Raw genomic sequence first — 26,148 nt, 5'->3', positions numbered from 1 at the left:
ATGTCTTCCTTTTTCCTGGGTCTCTGGCTAAGAGTGGGATGGCCAGGTCATGTACTCTATGTTGAACTATTTGAGGACCTGAAAACCTGTTTTCTGAAGCATTTGCACCATTTTACATTCCCCCCAGCAGGGTATGAGGGGGGTCCAATTTTCCACATCCTCCCCAACACATGTTCTTGTCCATAGTTTTGATTCCAGCTATCCTGGTGGGCGTGAAGCAGGATCTCATCGTGGCTGTGATTTGCACTTCCCTGAGGATGAATGATGTTGAGCACCTTTTCATGTCCTTGTCAGCCATTCATACATCTTCCACTTTTTAACTGGGTTGTCTTATTGTTTAGTTATGAGAGTTCTAGATACAAGTCCTTTGTCAGATACATGTTTTGAGAATATTTACTTCCAGAGTCTGGCTTGCCTGTCCATTTTTACATCTGTTTTTTGATAAGCACAAGTGGTTTTATCTCGATGAAGTCCAATTGATGGATTTTTAAATTTTATACTTTGAACTCTTCATCTCAGAGTTAAGAAATCTTTGCAAAACTCGAGTCACTAAGATTTCCCTTTCTGTCTTCTCATAAAAGTTGCATAGTCTTAGCTTCTACGTTTACCTGACATGAACCACTGGAGTTAATTTTTGTGTCTGATGTGAGGCGAATTCCGAGTTCATTTTTTTCCTATAGTCATATCCAGCTTTCCCAGAATCGTCTGTTGACAAGACAATCTTTCCCTCGGCACCTTTGCTGCCCGTCAGTCGGCCACGCACGTGAGTCTGCTTCTAGGCTCCTGCTGCTTCTCCCCCAGTCGGCTTGTCCGCCTTTCTGCCAATGTCACACTTGATCTCTGTGACTTTGTAATAAGTCTTGAAATCGGGAAGCCTGAGTTCTCTGGTGTGGTTCTTTTTCAAAATCATTTTGTCTATCCTAAGTGTGTCACGTTTCCATATGAGTTTTAGAATTCTTTGTCAGTTTGTATGGAGGAAAAAAAAAAGCCTGCTGGGACTTTTGATTGGGACCGCATTGAATCTATCAATCATTTGGGGGGAGTAGTGACATCTGAACAATATTGAGCCTTTCAGTCCATGAACATAGCTCTTCATTTGGGGGGCCTTCTCTAATTCCTCTCAGTGATGGGTTGTGGATTCAGTGTCCAGACCTGGCACATGTTTTGTCAGATTTATCACTACAGGCAATTATTGATCTCAAGGTTATTGTTTGTTGAAACATCCTCGGTAACCTGGCATTCTTGGGTAGTCACTCCTTCCTTCCACAGACACACATCGGACATATGGCCATGTGTTGGGATGTGAGGATGAGGGAGATGCATCCATGATCAGGAGTGAGCATATGATTGTTCCTTTGACGTCTTTGTTTACCCGGCCCACATTTGGTAATGGCCTAAACCACAATACAACGCAGAGCACCCATGTTCATGGCTATAAGAACTTAACCACTATTCCAAAAACTTTTTAAAACTTTTTAAAACTTTTTCTGGCAAAATCTTCTAACAGAAAAACAGAATCAAACCAAAACGAGTCAGATTTCAATTAATTTTTGGTCTTTTTCCAGTGAACGTATTCCTCACTTAATACATAATACACTTTCCTTCCCTAGTCTGGCTAATTAAGTGGGGACAAGGTGAAAGGAGGGAGAGGAAGCCAGATGGGCAGAGAAGGGATGGGGAGAGAAGGACAAAACTGGGAAGACGAAAGGACAGTTGAGAGGCAGAGTAGCCCTGCAGTGATTGAACACTTAAGGAGAAAACGGCTTGGTTATCACCTCAGATTACAGGAGTGGCACAGAGGAACAAATAAACATAGTGTACCAGGAAAGTGGCCACAAGTAATAGGAAACCTGACTGTGGTGGATAAATAATTAGAGGTTTAATTTTCTCACCTGAGGATTCTTACAGCATCCCTCTAATTAGCTTAGCATTTCCTCATGATCACGATGATGGCTGCTGAAGTTCCAGCCATCACATATGCATTCGGGAATAGGAGGCGGGAGGGCCAAGGACAACAGCGTCTCTCCCCTTTTATGAAGAAAGCAACAATTTGCCCAGAAACTTGCCCAGGAGACTTCTATATAGGTCTCAACCAGTAGTGGATTGCATGGGCACTCATAGCTGGAAGAGAGGCTGAGAAAGTAGGGCACAGGATTGTCATGACTTGTCAACTGAGGCTGAGCCCACTAAAGCCCTGGAAAAAATTGGAGTCTTATCCCCAGGGGAAAATGTTGGAATGGATATTGTGCGGTGTTATCAATTGAATTGTGTCCCCCACCAAAAGACGCGTTGAAGTCCTAACTCACAGTACCTCAGAAGGTGAGCTTGTTTGAAAGATGTAACTAGTTAAGAGGACTCCACTGGACTGGCAGGGGGTGGAGGCCTTCATCCAGTATAACTGGCCCCTCCCCAGGTGCCCAGGCTCTGCACCTTCATGTGCACACTCTCACCACTGAGATGGGTACCATCCTGACCCCTGTTTATAGCAAGGAAACTGAGGCTGAGAGACAGGAAGGAACTGTCCAAGGTCTCACTGCTGGACAGTGACAGATTCTTGCCCAGATTCTGAGACCCCAGCATCATAGCTCTTTCTGCTCCACCAACTGTGTCCCCCAAACTAGAGGGAATTCAGCTGGCTTTCCCACTGGTGCATGATCCCTTACACTTGCCATAGCTGAAGATAAAATCACATCAAAGTAGACTTAATTTTCTGAAAGGTATTTTACAAAAGAAAAACACTGTTGAGTCCTGTTTTATGAAATTAAAAAAAAAAGTTTGACTTAAAAAAAAATAACCACCAAACCTTCGAGTCAGTCCAGGGTCTCAGCTGGTCAGACTCTCCTGCAAGCCGGGGACTGGGGCCCGGGAGTAGTGCCAGCAGCACTTTCCTCCGTCAGATGCCGAGTGCCTCAGTTCCTTCCTTATAATAAAGGTGAGAAAAGCCTTCTTCAGTTCAGTGAACAGACTCACCCTAGGAGAGTTCTCTGGGCCAGGCCCTGGGCTGGGTTCTGGGCCCAGCAGTGAGTGAGGAGCCTCCTCCTCTGTATGTATCTCTCCTTGTCTGTCCCTTATAAGGACACCTGTCAGTGGATTTAGGGCCCATGCAGGTCATCCAGGATGACCTCATCTCCAGATTTTCAATGTTATTATATCTGCAGAGACCCTTTCTCCAAATAAGGTCACATTCCCAGGGCCCAGGGAGGTAACGTGCTGATCACAGAGCTGAGGAACAGGGAGGGTTGGGGCGGCGCCCAGGCTCCCCCACAGCCAAGTCTGTGCACGTCACCAAGACCCGAGGCTCTTTCCCTCCCGACAGTTGGGTCCCTCTCCCTTCCCCACCCGCCCCTCTGCCACGGGGCCAGGGCCAGAGGAGCACACAGAGGGGAAAGGGCAGCGATTCCTTGCTCTCTCTCCTTTTTGTCCACGAGCAGGATGTCCAGGGGATGTTCAGGTTCTCCACCTGAGGCGCCCTGCTGGGCAGGTGAAATACACTACTTCTTTGAGCCGCCAGGGTCAGAGTGAGTGAGTGAGCAGAGGTTTCTAGCCTTCTACTGGCCAGCCTGATCCCAGATTGCTGGACCTCCAGCTTTCCTGCCTCCTCCCACATCCTTCTGCCTGTTCCGCTGGCCCTCCTTCCCAGCCACCGTCATCGGCCCCCCATCCCATAGCACAGCCGAGGTGGATGGGGTCCACTTACCACTTCGGGTGACAATGCCACGTTAGACCTTCCTAAAAAGGTCCCATCCCAGGAAGCCTTACCTGCAGGCTTGCCAAGAGCACTTCCCTTCCCAAGAATCCTAGTTTTGCTTGGCTTGGTGGTAGTGAAAAGAGGCGGATAGGTGACAGGGAAGCCATCTGGAGCGGGGACAATCCACCTGGGGCCTGTGAGAGGCCACGTGTGGGGTGTGCACAGGACACTGAGCCCTTCGCCCAGCAGAGAGTTGCCTGAGTGATGGAGAGTCCAGGCAACTCACAGGACATCCGAGTCCTAAAGGGCAGCCTCTGAGAATCCACAGGGACATTGTGCAGCCTTCAGTGGGAGCTCACCCTTCACTGGCCCAAGAACCTGAGCACCGGCTCAGCGATGCAGGAGCATTTCCGGCAGTGGAGAGACCGTGGGAAAGCTGCAGCCCAGCTGTTGGAAGGAGACCTTTCTCCCATCCCTTTCTTTAGAGCACTTGGGTGAGAAACTGCCCCTTTGTGAATCCCTGCTCTGGCCCTTTGAGATGTATGTAAATCTTTGTCAACCTAAATAAGCCTCCTGCCAGACTTACAGCCCAGGAAGGTTCTTTTTAAGGGCCCCAGAGTCAACTTTTTGAAATGCAAACCTCCAGGAAGGGACCCTAGCTCCCGCTGCAGGCAGAGAGAAAGCTTTCATTGTCTTGAGGATAAAGGCAATTCACAAACACAGATGGCCACCCTGATTAGCCGGTGAATTTGCCATGAGCTCGTTCATGAGCTCAAGTGGGCGATCTTGGGAAGTCCTGCCTTCCCAGCAGGCCAAGGTTTCCTTCTGGCTTCGCAATCTCATGACGACGGCCTGAGATGGGCATGAAGGGCAGATGGGTTCAGAGCTTATTCAATAGTGAAGCTGTTTGCTTTCTGGCCCACTTTGCGGAGAGGACTCCAGAGTGGCAGCGTCCAGGGGGAGAGGGAGGTCATGGATCTGTCCTACTTAAGAGACCCCAGCTGCTGGGTTAATTCTGTGCAGGTTTTTGTGTACCAATTATATACCTCGATAAAGTTGAGGAAAATAAAAGTAAATTTGAAAATAAATTTTAAATAAAAGAGAGGTCCTTGGGATGCTAACCAGGAGACAATAAAGAAGGAGTAGGGTCAGGATGGAAACAAGATAACACGTCATTGAACACCCTCTGAGAGAACAAAGGCCCTCCCCACCCATCTACACAGTAGGTGGGCTCACCAAGCTTCAAGACCCAGGCATGCCCTAATGAACATTCTGGAGATCCCAGGAAGACAAGAACATCTTGGAAGATTCTGAACAAAAGGAACCAGCCATAGCTAAAATGGATCATCGACTGAAAACAAAGCACAGCGTAAAAGTTTAGAATTGTTTTCTTTGGGGACGTTACTATACTCCGGGATACAGCCTCTCACATCAAAAGCTTACTGCTAATCATGAAAACCAGACCTCTCAAGTTAATGAATTTAGTGCTTCTCTATGTATGGGAAGACACAAGAGCCTGGGCTCATTGAAATCATTCCTTTGATACAAATCTTAGCTCTCTAGGGCCAGTATCCTGTTCTTCTCCATCCTGAATCCCCTCAGGGCGCACTTGGCTAGGCCAAGTTTCCCAGTTTGGGGTCAAACATCAGTCTAGATATCACTGTGAAGGGATAGAGTCTGAGACCTCGAGATTTCCCCTTCCTCACCAGCATTTAGTATGGTCGATCTTTTGTATTTTCACATTCTGATAGATGCTGAAAGTTTGGGAATTTTGAGAGTGGGTTGTTAAACACCAGCATTATTAAAAATTAAATTATATAAAGTTCCACTTAAATTATGTCTTCTTTCACCACATTTCACGGTTATTTATGTCTTGTATCAGTTTGCTGGGAATCAATGTGACAGTGTGCTGCTCAGAATCTCTTCAGTGGTGCCACATGAACTTGGCCTGGTGGAAGTATTTGCCCCACAGGAATCAGCACAGCCTAAAAACCAGGGCTTGACCTGTTACTGTTCACTTGATTGTATAGATTTGAGTCTAGTAATTACAATATGAACAGCAAAAAACAAAAAAGGAAAAACTTTTCCAACATCAAAAACTATTATCTGATTCGGCAGAGAATTTGCTCATGCCACCAATGAGCGTGTGAGGCGCCCTTGTCGTTTCACGTCCGTCTTCCTCGGTGAGGTAAGTGAAAACGCCAACCAGCGCTTATGTAGCGACCACACTCAGTCACAGGGTGCAATTTTGGGTCAGGTACCGATATGAGAGTTTGGCAAAAGTCAACTGAAAGGATTTTGTGAGAATCAACTGGCTGTATGGAATTTATAAACAGTGTATCATATATTTTAATGTATATTGTGTATATACTTCAGATTTTACTGGCAAATTGTCTGCTCACATCCTTTACATCAATAAAATTCATAATAAACTTACATACGTCTGTATGTGTCTCTGTGTATGTGCATATATATCCAAAGAGAGAGAGAGAGAAATAGACACACACACACAGAGACAGGTTTGCATTATTATTTTCCTGGAAAGCCACCGTCGCCGTTTATCAGGATATCACTGCTTTCGGGCAGCAGGGCAGGCCCCAGACTGTCTACCTGGCACAGAAGGTACAAAGCTTGGCCAGCCCAGTCCAAGCAGAGGCTCGGGGAGGGCACCCGAGGCCAGCATGGAGTGGTGATGGAGAAGCACCTGGGCCCTCAAAAGGTGACAGTGCACAAAACCCGAGACCATGCTGTAGTGGTGGCAGTGGCCCCGGATCAAGCCACCAACCTGCTTGTTTGGGCCTGGAGGGGCCCTCTTGGCATCTCCCGCTCAGTGAGCTGGTGGCCCAGAGCCTGGCCAACCAGGTAAAGGGGACTCAGCCTCACCTTAGTTCTCACGGTGTCCCCACTCCTTCAGCTCCAGCCTGCCGCCAGCTGCTGGGCTGAGGCGCAGCCTTGTGCCCTCTCCCCGGCGGTGCTCTCCCGGGGCAGGGGGCCGAGCTGACCACCCCCCTCAGGAAGCTCAGCAGTGCACAGACCACATGCAACCACACCTGCAAGCTCATCCCCCAGATCTGCCCCTGTGGCGCACCCCCACCCCGACCCCTGCCATCCTGTCTGGGCCAGGCCAGCGGTTCTCCCTCCAAAAGGGCTCTAGTCCATTCTCCACATCGCAGCTTGAGAAGTATTGTAAAACCGTAAATCTGATTTCTCCTCTACCCTGCTTACAACACTCTGTTGCTCCCCATGGCCTTCAGGTTGGTCCAGACCGCTGGCCCAGGCAATGAGGGTGGCCCAAGGTGGCTGGGCCTCACCATTCTGCCCCCTTGCACGTCGCTGTGGCTCTAGTCACTCTGACCTACTTAGCATTCCTGGACGGCCCAGCTGGCTCAAGGCTCAAGGCTCAAGGCTTTGCTCCTATGAGTCACTATCGGGCATGGCGGCCCCACCCACCCCACACCTTCTCACCCGCTCTCCGGCTCCTGGACATCTTGCCCCTGCCTTGCCCCATCCTTTGGTGACACAGGTGGGGCCCCAGAGGCAGGTGAGCTGGCTCCCCAAAGCCCAGCTGAGGGAAGCGGCTGCCGAGAAGCTGCCCTCCGCAGAGCACTGGGCTGAGAAGCCCGAGTTCCCTCAGGAACAGCCAGGGAGGAGGCCGGTGGCTCGGGGTCCACAGCCTCAGCCTGTCAGCCCCTTGGACCAGGCTGTGAGCGCCCACACCTCCCCCACCCACCCACCAGGCTTACCGTAGAGATAGGCCACCAGGGGGTAGCCCTGGGGGCTCTGCTCTGGCCCCTGGCCTGGCTCACCCACTCCGGGTAGGGTGTGGGGAAGGGGACAACCAGAAAGCCAGCTGGTGAGCTGTCGTCAATATTTATTGAAAGACAGGGTGATGAGTGGGAACCAGCAGCAGCAAAGTCCATGGGAACACAGGCTGGGGGAGGGCAGAGAGGAGGCTCCAGGGCTGTGGGGAGAGTTAGGCCAGAGACTGGGGAAAGCCTGGTGGATGCCCTGCCCAGGGTTGCCCAGCCAAGAGGCTGTGGGGAGGGGCAGCGAGGTGGCGGTCCGGTGCCCGCTCCAGGACTCCAGGCCTGGCTGAACGGTTGAGGCTGGCACTGCCTGTGGTGCAGGGAGTGGGCCTCTTCGCCCTGGGTGACAGTGTCACCAAGGCCCTGGCTCAGGACTTGAGACTTGGGCCATCGGGTGGCACATACATGGGCTCGACATGGGCCCAGCTGAGGGCCTGCTCATCGGCCCAGGCAAGCAGCTCGGCGGCTCGGTGCAAGAAGACCATGAGCAGGGTGTGCACGTCTCCCTCGGCCGAATGGGCCGCGCTCGGTTCCGCCTGAAAGTAGCGGCGGAAGAGGCTGCCCAGGCTGTAACCCTTGCTGCCCTGGGCCCGGGTGCCGTGGCTGTGGGCACGGTCCAGGCCCCGCAGTGCCGGCAGTGTATCCAGGCAGACAGTGTCCCCGGGCAGGTGGGCGCCCAGGCGCTGCAGCTCCATGCACAGCAGGGGGAAGTCATAATCGAAGCCGTTGTGGGCCACAAGGCAGACAGGGCCCTCCTGGCGGCTTAGGAATCCCTGCAGCGTCTGCACCACGGCATCGTCAAAGCCTGCCTTCCGGCACCTCGCCAGGCCCTCATTGCTCAGGCCAGTGATCTCGCTGGCCCTGGTGGTGAATGGGCGCTCCGGGCTCATGCACAGTGTGAGCTTATCCAGGACCCGGGGCAGCACAGGGGCGCCAGACTCGTCGAGCTCTGGATTCTCCAGCAACGAGCGGTGGACGGCAAACAGGGAGATCTCTGCGATCTCAGGGTCCACGCTGGGGAGCCCGGTGGCTTCCAGGTCCAGGAAGACAAAGGTCTCAGCCCGGGGTGCCTTGGACATAGTGATGTTCTCACAGGGACAGTGAAGCCTATAGCTGCCAAGGCAAGAGGCGCAAAACCTGAGGGCCAAGAGATGGGGGTGCCTGGACCCAGCCACCCACAGCCATGCTCGTGGCCAAGGTTCCCACCCCTGTGTTCACCCCCTGCCACCTCATGGGACTTCAGGCTCTAGGAGCCACTTCTAAGAGCCATATGCAGGGAGACTGTTCAGGGGCCTCCAGAGCTGGAACCCAGTGACCGGGGCCTGTTACTTCTTTTCTGTCCAGGGTGAGGTCTCCTAGAGGATTGTCACCCCATCCACTCTGACTCTCTGTCCCTCCCTGGCCATCCCCACTACTACCACCTAGTTGACAGCAAAAAGATCCGATGTGCACAGACCCCAGCCCAGAGGCCTCTGCCTCTGGCCTCCAGGGACATGGACATGGACAGGAAGAATGTGCCAAGCCCATGTCATCAGGGACAAGGGGAGGTGCAGCCCAGGATGGCGTCCTCACCAACACACCATGGCCAGGAGCCTTTGGCAATGCACCCCAGGGTCAGCAGCTGGGAAGCAGGCAAATGGGCACCCGAGAAAGCCCTCACGGTGACCCCCAGCCTCCCTGGCTTGGCCTCGTCTGGCTTCCTCCCTGGCACACAAGTCCTGGCCTGAATCCAGCCTCCACCTGCCTCCGGGCCCCTGGCAGCTGTCCTTGCCAACCCTACCGTGCCGGCTTACCTGGGGCGGGTGTTGGCCGGCTTCCTGGGCTGCTGGGCACCTGTCTCTGCACAGTCTGCTCCAGGCGGCCTTTAATCTGCGGCCGTGGCCCGCCCCCAGCCGCCTGTTGGGCAACACGGAGGATTGAGGCCGCAGGACTTGTGTGGCCAGCTCGCCGCCCCCTTGGTCGCTCACAGTCACTGGGACACACGCCCCGTGTTTATAGATTGGAAACTGGCTCCCGGGCCACACACAGGCTCCATGTCATCACAGGCACGAGAAGGGAGCCCAAGCCCTCCACCCAGCCTTGCCTCCGAGTCTAACTGGGCCCAGCACCGCAGCTGGGCCTGGCTGACTTACGTTCAACACCCAGCCCCAGGCTGGGGCATCTCCCATGGAGGCAATGAGGCCCCTTCTCCAGGGCACGGCTCCCCCGTCACAAGGGACTGAGCTGCCCCTTGGGAAGCTAAAGTGAGCTGCAAGCACAGGCCTCGGTGTTGCCCCAGTGACAGGGGGTGGGGTGCCTCAGTGCGGCCCACACGCTGCCTGGCCATGCCTCACCCACCTTGTGGGCTCATCTTCCACCAGGAAAGGGAGATGGAGTCTGTTTCTCACATATAATGACCCATAATATCTAAGGAGCCTTTAGCAGAGATCACCAGGCAAGGAGAAAGAGGCAAGGTGGGCAGGAGCATGGTGGGGGTAGGGGGGACAGGGACGGTCTCAGAGGCACCCACAGCCCCAGCCTCTCAGACCCCAGGCTCTCGGGCCTCCCCAGCCCCAAGGGTTCAGTCAAGGGTGAAAGGAAGTCAAAATGGGAGGGGACTGAGGAGGCCCTCCCTGGTCCAGGAAGCAGGTGGCATTATCCCCAGGACCTCATGCCGGGACAAGACGTGCCAGCCCTTGGCAGTGGGTGCTCACAGGCCCAATCTCCTGCTGGGGTACAAGGTGGCAACTGAGGTGCTGGCAGCAGCCTGCCCACTGCAGGTCCGCCAGAGTACCTTAGTCTGTAAAGCTGTTGGTGAACCTGGACTGTGGTGACCACGGGCTGGCCTGTCTTCCCATAGCAGCCATCTGGGAAGTGTCCCAGGCAAGCGACTAGGCCCAGGGGCTCCGGCAGCCCAGGTGGGAGGGGACCTGGTGTCCAGCTCCCGGGAGCCTCCTTGTCTAGAGCACCCACAGGGGAACTTGGGGAAACGACGGTGCAGATACAGGGAGCAGGCCAGAGCGGGTAAAGCTGCCACAGCCTAGAGAGGGAGGCCCCTCCCTCACCCCCTTCCACCTGCGGCTGGGCTGAGGGAGGCGGGGCCGCACCAGTTGTGCCTGTTCCCGTGCTTGAAGGGAAGGAGGAGGCTGTGACAGGCACAGCGCTCAGGGAGATGGGTCACTCCGGGAAGCCCAGAGAACAGCTTCCTGGACAACCAGTCAGGCCACGGCACAAGCTCCCCAGGCTGGTGCAGTGTCCTGGGGAGGGAGGAGGAGGAAGCACACGGCCGCCCGCTGCATCCAGGTGCGGTGCGTGCCTGGCTGAGGGGCTGCAAGGAGGCCTCATGTGGGGGCCCCCAGGGAGCAGGGGGGGGCGGTGCTCTGACCATACTCAGGACCAGGCAGGGGCAGGGGAAGGATGGCAGGAGGCTCCCAGCCAGGCGGGGCCCAGGACATGGAACAGGCGGGATGTGGAGAAGGGAGGACTGAGCACTGGGGCGACAGCAGAGGGAAGGAGGAGGTCACATGCAGACATGGAAGCAAAAAAGCAGGCTGGAGGTAACTTCTTAGAACCTGAGTTTTCTTTTCTCCCAGCTCACACTGCCCTACCCTGCCTCTACCCCTTCCCAAAGAGCTGCAGGCGCTGAGTACTCGGAGGCCGTGTCCGGAGAACTCGAGGGCTGTGACTGCTGATGGCTCAGCACCCCCCGGCCCCCGCTGCCTGACAACTGGGGAAAGAGCTGCCAGCTCCCAGGCTACCCCGGGCCTTTGTGCAGACCGTCGCTGAAAATCTCATATATTTCTGGGTTAGTTCTTCCATTTTGGTGGCTGCAGAGAAAAGAAAAAGGCCAATGGCAAAGTGAGTCTAGCGCTTCCCAGCCTGGAAGAGGCAGCTCCCCACCCGCCCCCTCCCTGGCCCTCCTCCTCCACTGGTTTTCCACAGCGGGGCCTCCAGGGGGGCCCGACTCCCGCTATGACTCAAAAGTGCTAAGCCAGGAGCTGCTGAGGGGGCAGGGGCTGGAGAGCACTGGGTGCCCTGCGCGAACAGAAGGCACCTGTGGGTGCCAGGTCGAGCCCCAGGCCAGGGCCCACTAGCCTGTCCCCGCCCCCAGCCCTCTCCCCAGAGCCCAGGAGCCAGGGCTTGTTCTGATTTTGATGCTGTCTTCAATTTTAGTCAGACCGGCAACCTATGCACACAGATCAATCAGCACGGGCCCTAGCTGCGCACCCCACCGCAGGCCAGCGCTGGGATTCTGCTGGGCTCTGGGGCGGGTGGGAAGGGAAATGCCACCATAACACACCTGCCTCCTGAGTACCAACTTCAGATAGTGAGCACTGGGCCACTGGCGCTCACTCCCACCCCGAACCCTCCCTATGGACTGGGGCTCTCCCTTCAGGTTTTCCTGCTGGTGGTGACGGAACTTAAACAGACACCTAATCCTTCCTCCAACTTGCCTCCCTCCCTCCTGGCCCATCCTCTCCCCTCCCACATGGCAAGGATGTCAACTGGCATGTGGTCCTGCCCATCCCAAGGGTGACTCCAAAGCTCAGGAATCAGGGGGTGGGCCTCGGGGCAAAGCCTGAGCAGGCGGACTCCTTACAGAGCTGAGACAGCACTCGGCCCACCCAGTCCCAGCCCTAGCAACCCTCCACGCTCACCATCAACACTCCCTCTGGGGCGTGGCCACATTTCTCCACAGATGGGATTTGGGGGTATCTTCTGCCTTCACTAAATCCTCAGGTTTTCCCAACCCTAAGCTGTCCCCAGCCCCGCTCTGCTCCTGGGGACCCCCACCCCGGCTGCTTCATCAGCTCCATCTCCCCTCTGTCCTGTGCTTTCGGCGCTCCCTTGCCTTCTCTTGGTGTGGATCCCAGACTGAAAGCCCCTGGTCCTCTGAACACGCAGGACATCATCATCTGGAGGCCATGCGCTCTCTCCGGAAGCCAGGCCCGGTGCTACGTCCCCACTACTACGGACTCAGGAGGCTGGGCTTGGGGGCACAGCTTGTAGGTGGCATCTGCTCTGTCCTGGGAACCTGGGCCTGCCACTGAGCTGCAAACTCTGCCTCATGGTCCTTCCTTTGTCTGCATCAGGCCTCGGCCTCGCTCTTCTTTGTCCTCGTTTTGTTTACCAGTCCCTTTTTTCTCTACTCTGAAGATTCGTTGCCTCATTTGTTTTCTACTCTTTGCATGGGTTTTTTGAACTCTTTAACAACCATTTTTAACTCCTGAGTGTTTGCTTGCTTTTCTCCTTGCTGGTTCTTCATAGTTTCCTAGGTACGTTTGGACAAGATAGTGAGTACGTTAATTTCAATTTGTTGGAAAGTTCTCTTCTCAGAATGAGCCAGTACCATGCTTTTCCAGGTCTTTCTCTCTTCCATGGTATTGGCCCAGGTTGGAGAGAGGAGGCCAGGGCAGCTGGCGCACTGGCCCTGCTCTACTCCAGCGGAGCCGCCTGTTTCCTGCAGGGTCTCCCCAGCAGGGAACCATGCGGGGGGGCATGGCAGCAGGGGCAGGTAGGGACTAACCTTCACGCCAGGGACCCTGGCAGGCCAGAAGGAAGTGGGCTTCAACCGGGCCTCCAGCCATGCTGGGAGCCCGGATTTGCCATTCAATTCGGTCATTTTCTCACTGGGAGTGCCAGTCCGTACAGACCTGCCTCGCCTATGCCCTCTACTTCTGGCCCACTGGCCACTGTCCCCTCCCTGGAACTTCCGGCCACACAGCCCTGGGACCATGGTGGTTCCACCAGGCAGACCGGCTCCCCTACTGCCCCCTCGGGCCGTCCTCCCAGCTGCAGCTTGCTCCACCCACTGCACCCATCAAATTACTCCCATGCACTTTCCAGCTTCCAGAAACCTGCTTTCAAAATAAATGGATATTCTCATCGCCTGGGAGGCAAATGGGGCTTCAGGTCCACCCAGGTGAGAGGGTGACTGGTGGCTGATGATGGGATAAGCCGCTCTCCATCGCCAAAGCCCCCCGCCCCGCACACAAGGCCATGGCTCCAGGTACGGGCCCTGCAGGCACAATGGTCCCTCACTCAAGCCCCTCACTTCCAGCATGGGGACATGGGACCAACACAGCCCAGCTACAGCACCCAGAACGGTGGCCTAGCTTCTCAGACCAAGAGATGGAGCAGCACAGACACACACAGCTTGCACATGGTTGGCCCAAGGTCATAGAAACCAAGGACCTTGGTTTGTCAGGTAGGAACCAGGGAAATGCAAAGGCCATTCTAACTGGCCCCTGGCATGGGGCTGACACGGATCGTTTCTCTGTCGTGTCTATAGCACAAGAACACACCTCAAACAAATGAGGAGGCTGCACTGACCAGAGCTGGGCCAGAGGTGTGCGGGGGCAGAAGGAAGCTCCCTGCTCGGGTGCAGCACTTGCCCTCAAGACTCTCCAGGCTGCAGGGCAAGCGGATGCTTCTCTGCACGCAAAGCACAGGGGGAAGGGGCAGCGGCTCGCCCCCTCCCCCTTAGGGCGTGACGGAAAAGGTGAAGCCTGCACGGTCCTGTGAGCACTCCTGTGAGCAGGGGTGAAGACGTGGTCATTATTATACTAATGACAGCACAGGCTGTAGGCATTGTCTGAACAGCAATTACGCAATTACACGCAGGGGGGTGAGAGTCAGAGTGACAGTGATGATAAGGATAAACGTTATGAGAAATTTCAAAATGGAGGAATCTGCTGCAGTTCAGTCACAAAGAAGAGAGACCCCTGGGCGGTCAGGGGTACATGTGCCAAGTGTGTGTGCCAAGCCAAGAGCAGCAAGAAGGCCGGCTTAGTGAGAGGAGGGCAGGCTGGTAAGTTCATGCAGACAGCCCCCCAAAGGGAGGGCTCAGGGGCTACATGAGCTAAAGCCACCCCTCGGGGGCGCACCGGGGCAGCATTCGCAGGCAGATGCTATAATTGCCACTGCCTAAGATGGGGGATGAGAGTCAGAGTGAACAGCAGACAAACCAAAAGGCGCGGAAGGAGAGGCTGCAGAATGAGATGTCCAAGAGGGCTCTGAACAGCTCTCACAGTCCGGGGGCTCTAGAGGCCACGTGCTCGCTGGAGCCGTGCAGATGCCCAGGGGAGAGCTGGGAAGGCCCTGAGCCATCGCCTCGGGTGGACCTCGAGACTGGGAGCCCCGGGAGGTACAGGAGAAGGAAGAGTCAACTGTCTGGCTGAGTGTGGATGAAAAACACGAAGCTAAACATCCAAGGAGCTCAAAACACTCCAGATGGGAGAAACTTCAAGTGACCCACACCAAGGCACATTACAACCAGACTGTCAAAAGCCAAAGGTCTGGCTCCATGGCAACACACGTGAGAGGTAGGTGGAACAGGGACAGAAGTCTCACGGTGTCAGAGTGGCAGTGAGCTGTGGGCAGGAAGAGGCCGTGGGCATCTCCAGGGTGCGAGGCCTCTGCCAATTCCTGAACTGGGTTGTGTTTACACAACTATTGGCTTTAAAATCATTGCAACTGGACTGAACAGCACAGGGAAAACATCCTATTTTTCACCATTCTACCCCTGTGAGTTGAGACTCCTCCCTAAAAGCTATTTTTCTTATCACAGAAGAAAAGGTGGTGGGGAGCCTTTTCTGAGTGCAAGTGCGTACTTCCATAGGAAAGATAAACTTACTCAGAAAGAAAAGTTTAAAATTAAATTCAGATACAATTTTGCCCCTATCCAACAGCAGAAAGGTTGGAAGGAGCAAGGCCAGGGCTGATGAGGATACAGGAGGATGGAAACTGCTCAGCCTCACCACCACGAAGGCGGGAGCCCCTCCTCCACTGAAGGATGGGGGCTACAATGTCTAACCGTGCTCGTGACAGTTGAAGGGCGACCACCTGAGTAATACATGTTCACTGGGGAACAGCTGAAGACTACAGAGCAGGATAAAGAAACAGTAAATGAACTAAACCACCTCTGATTCTAACACGGAGAAAACCAAGGTCCACTTTCTAGCTCAGTTCCTACAAGGGATTCGTCTACATTTTTTCCCCTTTAGAAGAGTGAGATCATACCGTGTATTTCATTTTTAACCTATGTATTTCGCTTTAACACTCCGCAATACGCATTTCCTCAGGTCATCATAACCAAGTTCTCAGACAACAAATACCGTCCCACCACCTACCTACACCGTTATTTATCCCAACGCTACCCCAGGGTAAGACCCTGGGTTGTTTCCATTTGTCATAGTTGTAAATCTTGCAACTGAAAATGACCTACAGGCTCAGTAATAGAAAATGTTCAATAAATTATAGCAAATGCCTGAAAGGAACAGTGTTTGACAATTAAAAATGTGACTTCAGCAAGGGAGAATGCTTACAATGAGGTCCAAGGCGAAGAATACAAGAGCGTATACATGCTGTGATTATACTCAACTCATGCAAACAAATAAAAAATAGATGAGAGGAAAAAGAATAGAGGGAAACAGACCAAAATATTAACACTGACCATCCGTGGGCCACCCCGTTATGCAATGTTTTTAGCTTACCTCTCCACGTCTTTTGACTATTCCAATTTTCTATAATTCATGTTTTTCTTTTATAGGCTGTCAAAAGCATTTTTTCAAGGGAAGGAAAACCTTATGCATTAGAAAAAGAAGAAACAAGTAAGGCACCACTCCCCAAGTGCTGGTCAAGCACAGAAGGAGGCAGGTGCTAACCTGAGGTGTGCTGGGACAGCCCCATCCCTGACCACCAAATGGGTGGCCACAGCCACAGAAAGTGGTGACCACATACCTAGACTCATCACAGAGTTGCTCCTGCCCCAGCAGACCGGCTCGCCCTGCTGCTGCTTTGCCATCTCCACGGCTTTCACCGAGGTGTCAGTGACCTCCACGACTGCTTTCAATAGCTAGGCAGGAGGGGACATGCAGCCACTTAATGCTGGTGGTCTGGCCTACAGAAGGCACCTCCTGCTTCACATCCAGGCTCACACTGAATATGTGCTCTGCCCTAGACCCTCAAATATATGACATTCACCCCCAAGGACAGCCCAGGGCGAGGGCAGGACTCCCAGCTGGAGAGTCACCAATCAGCGTTCCCCAACCTAACTCCCTTCCTCCTGGCCCAGAGGGGGCACTATCACGTGCTCCATCCCACACTGGTAGCCAAGCAAAGCCAGTGGCACGGTGGGAAAATCAGTGTCCCAAGATAAAAGGGCCTTTCCAATGGGAGAAGACTGTGCTCTAACTTGTCCTGTTGGTAGAATCACAAAGGACAGGCTGGTCAGAGGTTTGGAAATCTAGGAGTTTTTTGTTAAAAAGCCAAGGCCAACATCATGGAAGCCCTGAGCCAATGTCAGAGTTCCATGCATGGCAACTGTACTCATAATCATAACCCAGCCTAGCATCTTAGGTCAGCCTCTGGGGATCTGAAACATAGAACACCACAGAGAGTCAATACTGACGTAGTCAGCACAGCAGCGTGGGACCGCTTCTTCCTGTCTGTCTGAACTGGGCCAAGGGCACAGACAGGCAAGCACCTATCTGTCTGGCATAGTTCTTGGACATTCATAAGAACGAAGAGATTCTGATACATTTGGGTATACCGTGAAGACAGAGACCAATACAGGGACAGAAGCTGGAGGTGAGGGTCTCCTACAGTTGCTAGGCCCCCGAGCAGGCAGTGCACACACCTCTTCTGGGCCAAGGGTCTTGGCTGAGTTAGTACCTTCTTGAAGTGCAGGGAACCCACAGGGGGACATCCCCATCAGCCCTCATCCCCTCCATGGCACCAGGAGAGGCACCTGCCCCAACCCACCCAAAGTCCCATACTGAGGCCTAGAACCTGGAGCCCAGTGTGCCACTCACTCGCAGGGAGGCTGAGGCCAAGTCCCTCCCAGCCCCGTCCCAGCCCTCGGGTCCCTCCGTGGGGGCTGCAGTGGCCCGTGGGAGGGAGGAGGACAGAAGAGGCAATTCTTACCTGGCTCCATGAAGTCAGAGTCTGGTACACGGCCTGGATGATGGGGCCACATGGGTGGAGGTAGGGGCCTGGGCACTGGCAGCACTCCCCCAGCTCATCCTCATACACTTGGAGGAAAGCCATGATGAGCTGATGGAAGTCAGAGATGACCAAGCGCAGTTTCTGGTCCAGGGTACTGTTGTCAGCCCTGTTCACAGCGGCCCCTGGCTTCTGCCGCGCAAAGCACTGCAAAGCCAAAGGTCGAGGGTCCCTCGAGGCCACCCTGTCTGTCATGGGGCACCATGTCCCTAACCTCCTTCGGGAAGCAGGGTCTACTGGCCACCCCTCACTTCCACAAACCAGGAGACATTAAGACCAGAGACCTGGGTGGGCCTCAATGTGCTCCTCAGTCCCATAACAAGGCCAGGTCCAGGCTACACACAAGAAAGCACATGGGGCCTGGCTCACAGCCGCCTGAGGCCAGTCCTTTTGACTCCTCGGAAAGCCTCCCTGCTTGTGCCTTCACGTGGGCTGAGCACCCTCCACCTTGCAGGCGCTGGCTCTGCGCTCATGCCACCTCACTCAGACCTCCCAACACACCCAGTATAAAAACAGGGCATCTGAGGCTGGGTGCGCCTTGTCAGAGACAAAGCTGGGGGCAGCGCCCTCACCTCCAGCCTGAGCGACTGCAGCCTGGTGGCGCTCTCCTGCAGCTGCCTGGCCAGCTCCTCCACCTTCTCTTCCTCTGACTCACTGGTGGGGCTAGCCCTGCAGGGAGAGAAGGGGGGCCACTTCTGCTCGGTGCCAACACGGGCATCGGGGCACCTGTGGGCCACATGCAGAAGCGCCCATCCAGGTAACAGAAGCAAGGGAGCATGTACCTCTGCCAGTCATCGCTCTGCTTGTCCAGAAGGGGCTGCATGTCCAGAGGCCATGGGTCACACTTGGGGCTCAGCAGCATCCGCAGGTGGGAGCTCGAGAAGAGGTCCCCCAGCAGCGCCTCATTCTTCTCCCTGATGTCCTCAAAGTGCTCCTTCACACTGCAAAGGCAGCCCCAGGCCACGCTCATCACCAGTCAGAGACCCAAGTGGCAAAACGAAACCAGGCAGAGAGGCCAGGAGACAGCATCTCCTCCAGTCTCCGAGAGTCCGCCCCCATGGCAGGGACACCCCGGGTGCCTGTTTTCCCCATCCCCAGTGGCTGGCCCATGCCTTCACACCGATGGCCTGGTACCTTAGGCAGCACCCCCAGGGTGGTGGGAGTCCTGCCTAGTCTAGCACCCCGCAGCTCCTAGGCCAGTGTGTAGCTGCTGCTCCCAGGGCAGGGAGTGAAACTCTAGCTGGAGACGTGCCCGGTGGCGGTCCCCTAGCCCTACCAACTCCAGCTGGAGGACCAAGGGTGCCCACCAGCCGTTCGGCAAAGGGTGTGTCCCGAACCTTTACCTGGAGCCCCTGGAGCATCCAATGGTCAGGCTCTGGGCCACATCCAGCAGCTGGTCCAAGAAGCACAGCTGCTTCTGGGAGCAGGCCTGGCCCTGGGCAAGGAAAGCAACATGCACTCGCTAGCCAGATGTGCCAGGTGCCCCTGCCCCACATTCAGCCCTACTGGGCCACCAGCAACCGGGACCCCACCCAGCAGCATCATGGACTGGCTCAGAGCCCTTGGCCCAGCAAGACGGGGTCGTGGAGCTGGCCTGCACCAAACCTACTCCTCGTGACAGAATAAGGGCTCATCCCCAACAGGCAGCAAGTGGCCAGGCTTTAGTTAGGGTCCCTGAGTAGCAGCTGACTTAGCCCCCCGCCCCCAGAGGCGGCTGGGATTCCCAGCAGGGAGCTGCCCGGCCAGGAGCTCAAGGCTTCGGAAGCACCACTCCTTCCTCCTTCCAGAAAGGGGAGGAGGCTTGCAGCTGATCCCCAGGACCTAAATACAACCTGAGAGGCCTGGCCTCTGGAAGCTTCTGGCATCTACATCTCCATGCCCTCCTGTTGACTCATTCTCCCCATCTGCCCATACAACACTGAGCCCGAATGACACACTTGAAGGGCAGGCCGGGAGTGGGAGGTGGCAGGTGTGACACTAGACAGGGGAGAGCCCAGGCAGAATCAAGAGAGCAAGTGCCACGCAGTACGTCACAAGGCCTTGACCAGTGGCCAGGGCTGGGACACCCTGACTGCTGTCCCCTCCTCAGCACAGACCCAGCTCCCCCTCAATGCCCAGGAAAGGATGGTTTCCCTGCTTGAGGCTCTGCCAACCTGAGGTAGGGCTCAGACTGGCACTGACCCCACTGGGCAGTTCCGGCCTGTGTCTGCTTACAAGCCTCCAGGCCAGGTCCTCTGTGGTTCATCAGGGCTCAGCCCCTCTAACACTCAGGAGTCGCCAGTCTGGACTACAGCCACCTCACTGATGCCCATCCATGGCCTCTACTGGCCTGGGGGCAGCACTAGGCCAAGGCCTCATCTCATGCCATCTGTGTCCCCTGCTCTCCCCAGCAAAGGGCCAGACCCAACAAAGACACTCAGAAAGGCCTGCAGAGTGAATCCTTGAAGCCCCAAACCTCACTGTGCTCTGGGTGGGATGCCCTCCCCTGGGCCCCAGCCCAATCCCTCCATCAGCAAAGCAGGTGGGCCCCACCTAACCTGGCTGCTTCCCTCCACTGTGGCCTCTGCGACCACAGCTGCCCAAGCCAGTACCCGTCTCTGTGATGCTCAACAGACTCTGTCTAGCGGCTGCCCACTGCCCTGAGAAAACACCCTAAGGCCTCCTGCGAGGCTTGGTCCCTAGCACCGCTCCAGCGAAAGAAGCCTGCTGGCTGTTTCGGGAACAGGCCAAGGACACACTGCTTCGGGGCTGTGCCCTCACTGTTCTTTAGCCTGGAGCACTCCCCTCCCAGGTGTGCTTTTTCATTCTGAGAGCTGGTACTTTTTACTGAGATAGAATGCACATACCATGAATTCACCCTTCTGAAGTGTTCAGATTAGTGGCTGTTAGGACAGTCACAGAGCTGTGCAGCCATTGCTACTATGTCAGTCCAGCACTGTCATCACCCCCAAAAGAAACCATATCCCCATTAGTAGCTGCAGCTCCCCACCCCTGCACCCAGCAGCCCCGGTGCCCACTCATCTGCTTCTGCTGCTTTGGATTCGTGTCTTGTGGGCCTTTACTACAAGTGGGAACACGCTCCTGGCCTTCTGTGTCCGGCTGCTCTCACGCCGCATCCTGTTTTCCAGGTCTACTCAGAGTCGCACCGATCGGTATTTTCTCCTTTCCTGTTGCTAATTAGTTTACCCATCCACTAGCAGATGGAAATTTGAGTTGTTCCTACTTTGGGGCTACTAAGAATACTACTTCCTGTTCATGTACAAGCTCCCGTGGGGACCCAGGTTTTCGGTCCTCTTGGGGAGACAGCTATGAGTGGAAGTGCTGGGCCAGGTGGGAAATTGAGCTTTACCGTCTAAGGAACTGCAGGCGGTTTCCTGCCCTGGGCCTGTGTCACAACTACAGTGTCATTGCTCTTGGCCTTTTCAGGGGATAAAGTAAGGAAATTGTGTGTGTGTGTGTGTGTGTGTGTGTGTGTGTGTGTGTGTGTGTGTGTGTAGACACACATACGTTCTGAAAGTTCAAACACATTACGGGCTCATACTGACACTCCCGAACCTAACAGTCTTATGCCCAAATCTGCTTTCTCCCACATCCCGACTCCCAGCTCTCAATAATGCCAACATGATGGTTCTTTTGCTTTTATGTTTTATTCCAGGAGATAGACTGAAGTACTGATTCATGCTTCAACATGGATGACCCTGGAAAATACTGTATGATTCCATTCCTATGAAATAGAAACAGGAAAGCAGTGGGCGCCAGGGCCTGTAGCTAATGGAGGTGACTGCTTAATGGGCACAGGACCTTCTTTTAGGGTGACAAACATCTTCCAGAACTAGACAGAGGTGAAGGCTGCACAACATGAGGAATGTATTAAATGCTACTGAATTATATGTTTGAAAATGGCTTAAAAATTGGGTAGTTTCAATTTTGGAAAACGAAAAGCGTTATGGAGATGGTGGTAATGGCTGCCTAATATTGTGAATGTACCTAATGCCGCTGACTATACACTCAAAAATGGTTCCAATGGTAAATTTTGTTATGTTTGTTTTACCACAATAATAAAGTATTAAAACAAAGAATAGAGCCCCTCAGGGCGGGAAATTTTTTTAAAAAATGGTTAAAAGGGTAAATTTTATGTTACATGCATTTTACCACAACAAAAAAATTTTTAATTAAAACTAAGGGAAGGGTTACAGTTCCAGGTAAGATGGAGAGAGCACACGTCACCTTCCTGAACACCCACTGACACCCACTGCTCAGAGCGGACAGAAAGCATGTGGCTGGTGTCTGCAGCCTCCGAAAGGTAAATGTCAGCAGGTGTGTCAGGGAGGTCAGAATCCAAGGGCACCATTCAGATTGGTGGGGACGTACCACGTTCTCTCCTCTGGTCTCCCCAGGCCTGTGCTCAGGCCAGCCCAGGCCCAGAGAGAGCACGGGGCACACACGGAGAGCTCCAGGAGGAGAAAACCCTAGCACTTAGAGAGACTGGAAAAGTCCCTGGCCTTTTTCTCTCTCTTTTCTCTGTTCTCTCAGACCCCAGACCCCAGGCAATGTGGGGGTGGCAGCAGCACATAGGCAGCCTGGCAACAGAAAATTACAGGAGCCAACACTCTGAGGGCAGGGAAGCGTCCTCTCCACTCAGTGGAGCTATGGGCCAAACGCTGTTACTCTTTCTTCCTCTCTGTCCTCCCACCGCTGTGGTGCAATCATGGCTGGAAGACAGAAAAGGAGAGCCCCATTCCCCAAGAACCAGATAATATTAGAGATGACTAGGAGGGAATAACTCGGGAAACTAAACTCATCAATCTGTCTGAGAACGCCCCCCCCCTCCATGTAGGGCTGGGTCTGACCTTGATGAGCATGCTGGGGCTCTGATCACTAAGCCAGTGGGGAGACCAGCACCCAGGCCCCAGGCTGAATGCTGGGTCACGTATGCAGCAGCGCAAAGGCTGTGGGAACTGAGCAGACACTGGAACCACGGGCCAGAGAAGTGGGCTGAATGTACAGCTTAAACCTAACCAGGTTAAGTGCCTGCTAAAACACAAATATCAACATTCTCCATAAAATCTAACGAGACTCGAAGTCAAAGTAATAGTCAAAATGTCTAGGACACAATCTAAAATTACTTGGCACATGAAGAAAACCATAAAAATCCCAACTTGAATGAGAAAACAGTCAACAGACACCAATGACAAGATGGTACAGATGCTGGAACTACATGACAAACTTAAAGCAGCCATTAGAAAAATGCTGACTAAGCAGTCATAGACACCACTGAGACCAAAGCTGGAAGAGAAAGCAGCAGCAAAGAGACAGAAATGTGTGTGTTTTTTAAACCACATAGACACTTAAAACAGAAAAATAGAGTAACTGAAATAAAAACTCACTGATGGAGTGAATCAACAGCAGAATGGAGGAGACAGAGGAAAGAGTCAGTGAACTTGAAAACAGATTAACAGAAACTACCCAATATGAGCAACAGTGAGGAAAAAAAATTGAAAAACATTAAGAGCCTCATGGACCTGTGGTACAACAATAAAAGGCCTAATATGTGTGTCATAGGAGGCCCAAATGGAGAGGAGAAAAGTACGTAGACTGAAAAAGTATTTTAAGGAATAATAGCTGAAAACCTCCCAAGTTTGATGAATGACACAAACTTACAGATTCGAGAAGCTGAGCAAATCCAAATAGGACAAAACCAAAGAAACTGTCGCACAAATACATAATTAAATTGCTGGAAACTAATGACAAAGAAAAAAATTTAAGTAGCAGAAGAAAAATAATACATGACTCACAGGAGGGAAATGACTCAAATGACTGCAGATTTCTCATCAGAACCTGTGAAGAAAGAACTGCCAACACAGAATTCTATATCCAGTGAAAATATCCATCAAGAATGAAGGAGAACTAGACATACTCAAATAAATGAAATCTAAGAGAATTTGGACACAGCAGACCACTTCAAAAAAAGAATTGCTAAAGGCAGTTCTTTAGACAGAAGTGAAATGATATCAGAAGGAAACCTGGAACACCAAATGAAGGAAAAATAGAAAAAAGGACAAAACCACATGATCATGGCAGCAGATGCAGAGAAAGCATTTACAAAATTCAATACTCTTTCATGATAAAAACACTTAATCCAGGAATAGAAAGGAGCACCCTCAACTTGATAAAGGGCATCTATAAAAAACCCGCAGCTAACATCATACTCAGTGGTGAAGATCCATGCTTTCCCCCTAAGATCAGGGACAAGATAAGGATGCCCATTCTTGCCACTTCTATTCATCACTGTACTGATGTGTTAGCCACAGAAATTAGGCAAGAAAAAGAAATAAAAAGCATCTAAATTGGAAAGGCAGATGTAAAACTATCTCTATTTGCAGATGACACAATCTTGCATACAGAAAATCCTAAGAAATGCATTAAAAACTACTAGAACTAATAAACGAGGTGGCAGGATACAAGAGCAATGTGCAAAAATCAACTGTATTTCCATACACTAGCAATGAACAATATAAAAATAAAATTAAGAAAACACTGCCATTTACAATGGCATCATAAAGAGTGAAATACTTAGGAATAAATTTAACAAAAGAAGTACAAGACTTGTACACAGAAAGTTACAAAGTATCTTTGAAAGAAATTAAAGAAAACCTAAATTAATGGAAAGACTGCCCGTGTTCATGGACAGAAAGACTTAATACAGTTGATGACAATACTCCTCAAGGTGATCTACAGATTCGACACAATGTCCATTAAAATCCCAGTTGGCTTTTTTGCAGAAATTGACAAGCTGATTCTAAAATTCACACGGAAATTCAAGGGACCCCTAATAGCCAAAACAATCTTCAAAAAAGAGCAAAGTTGGAGGATTCACATGCCATGATTTACTACAAAGCTACAGTAATCAAGGCAGTGTGGTACTGGCCTAAGGACAGACATACAGATCAATGGAACAGAATGGAGAATCCAGAAATAAACCTTCGCATTTACACTAGCTGATTTTCAACAAGGATGCCAAGACAATCCAATGAGGGAAGAATGGTCTTTTCGTAAACGGTGCTGGGAAAACTGGACAGCCACATGCAAAAGAATGAAGTTGGGTACATCCCTTATACCATATAAAAAAACCTAACTCAAAATGGATCAAAGATCTAACTACAAGAGCTAAAACTATAAAACTCTTAGAAGAAAACACAGGTGCCAATCTTAATGACTTTAGATTTGGTGATAGATTCTTAAATATGACACCAAAAGCACAAGCAACAAAAGAAAAACAGATAAATTGGATTTCACCAAAACTAAAAACTTCTGTGCTCCAAAGGACACATCAGGAAAGTAAAAAGACAATCTGCAAAATGGGAGAAAGTATTTGTAAATCAAATATCTGATGTGACTTCTATCCAGAATATATAAAGAATTCTTATAACTCAATAATAAAAAGACAAACAGCCCAATCAGAAAGTGGGCGAAAGAATTGGACAGAAACATGTCTCCAAAGAAGACGTACAAATGGCCGATGAGCACAGAAAAAGACGTTCAACATCGTTAGTCATCAGGGAGATGCAAATCAAAACCACAGTGAGACAGCCCTTCAGACCCACGACGATGGCTAGCAGCAAAAAGATGGACAGTAACACGTGTCGGTCATGATGTCAGACCCTGGCACCCTCCTCACACACCGCTGGTGAGAATGTAAAATGGTGCAGCCACTTTGGAAAGCAGTTTGGTGGTTCCTCAAAAAGTTAAACATATTCAAAAAAATTCAGAAAGTTTAACAATTCCACTCCTAGCCATATACCCTGGAGAACTGAAAACATGTCTTTGGTCAAACACGTATACAGGAACATTCACAGCAGCATTATTTCTAATAGCCAAAATGTGGAAATAATTATTTCAAATTTTTTTTAATTTTAAGGGTATGTGGCAGGGTTTCTTTGACTGATGTGGGGGTGGACTGGGGCCATCTCTGTATAGAAACCCACAGTGGGCAGCAGATGGGGAAAGTGCATAGGATCAGGAGCCAGAGGCCTGCGATGGAGGCCAGGCTCTGTCACTGGGTAACCTTGAGTGAGCTGTCTGTCACCTTCCCCATGAAATGGAGCCAAGACAAGTACCTACTGCCAAGGGTGGGTGTGACAATTACCGGCATGTAAAGTACTTACCACAGTGTTGGTGTGTATGATGTCATCCACCGAGGACAGGATGTGTTCTCTGTTCCTTTGGTCATGATAAGCCAGAGGTCCTCCTTGGCCTCCTCAGCCACCCTCCCCTCTTGTCCCTAGGGATGGCTGGGATCTACCCAAGGGAATTCTATGGGTTCCTGCCCCAGGGAGCTAAGAAGCAGAGACTGGGGATGCTACCTGCTGGACCTGAGGAGCAAAGGCCTGGGGAAAGAAAGCCCCTGCGTGCCCACTGCAGCCTTACTGAGACCCCCATGGGGACAGAGAGGGCCCTCTCTTACCTTCAGGAGCTCCTGGTCATCCGGCCCACACAGCATCAACTCATGGCCTAGTTTCACCATCTCTGTTAGAACACAAGGATCCAGTTACCGCAGACACCCACCCAAACAGGCGAGGACACCACACACCCATGCAGGGGCCCAGTGCTCCCATGGTGAAGATGCTCCCGCTCCTGGCTGGGCCAGGAAGACCCAGGTAAACAAGTAAG

General features: G+C 52.5%; 2 protein-coding genes across 2 annotated transcripts in view; both read right to left on the bottom strand.

Annotated features, from left to right (window-relative positions):
• Window positions 1–7,541: 7,541 nt before the first annotated feature.
• Window positions 7,542–10,886, bottom strand: TREX2 (three prime repair exonuclease 2). Its single transcript, XM_031446290.2, has 2 exons — window positions 9,288–10,886; window positions 7,542–8,607 (listed from the first exon to the last, which is right to left on the bottom strand). The coding sequence occupies exon 2, from the start codon at window positions 8,571–8,573 to the stop codon at window positions 7,863–7,865; it is 711 nt and encodes a 236-aa protein (XP_031302150.1). The 5' UTR covers window positions 8,574–8,607; window positions 9,288–10,886; the 3' UTR covers window positions 7,542–7,862.
• Window positions 10,887–11,031: 145 nt separating this feature from the next.
• HAUS7 (HAUS augmin like complex subunit 7) overlaps window positions 11,032–26,148 on the bottom strand; it is a 22,355-nt gene continuing 7,238 nt past the window's right edge. Inside the window, 8 exon segments of the mRNA XM_031446288.2 lie at window positions 11,032–11,269; window positions 11,272–11,300; window positions 16,216–16,330; window positions 17,401–17,625; window positions 18,051–18,147; window positions 18,261–18,419; window positions 18,822–18,913; window positions 25,943–26,004. Of these exon segments, the coding sequence (XP_031302148.2) occupies window positions 11,228–11,269; window positions 11,272–11,300; window positions 16,216–16,330; window positions 17,401–17,625; window positions 18,051–18,147; window positions 18,261–18,419; window positions 18,822–18,913; window positions 25,943–26,004 (821 nt within the window). The 3' untranslated portion in view covers window positions 11,032–11,227.

Source organism: Camelus dromedarius, chromosome X (assembly GCF_036321535.1).
Source record: "Camelus dromedarius isolate mCamDro1 chromosome X, mCamDro1.pat, whole genome shotgun sequence".
Classification (NCBI taxonomy): domain Eukaryota; kingdom Metazoa; phylum Chordata; class Mammalia; order Artiodactyla; family Camelidae; genus Camelus; species Camelus dromedarius.
The sequence above is the reverse complement of the archived record's forward strand: the minus strand, read 5'-3'. Positions and strand labels throughout refer to the sequence as shown.

What these genes read in the sequence shown, in the direction of transcription:
- TREX2 (XM_031446290.2), bottom strand. Translation starts at nt 8,573, where the DNA reads ATGTCCAAGGCACCCCGGGCTGAGACCTTTGTCTTCCTGGACCTGGAA.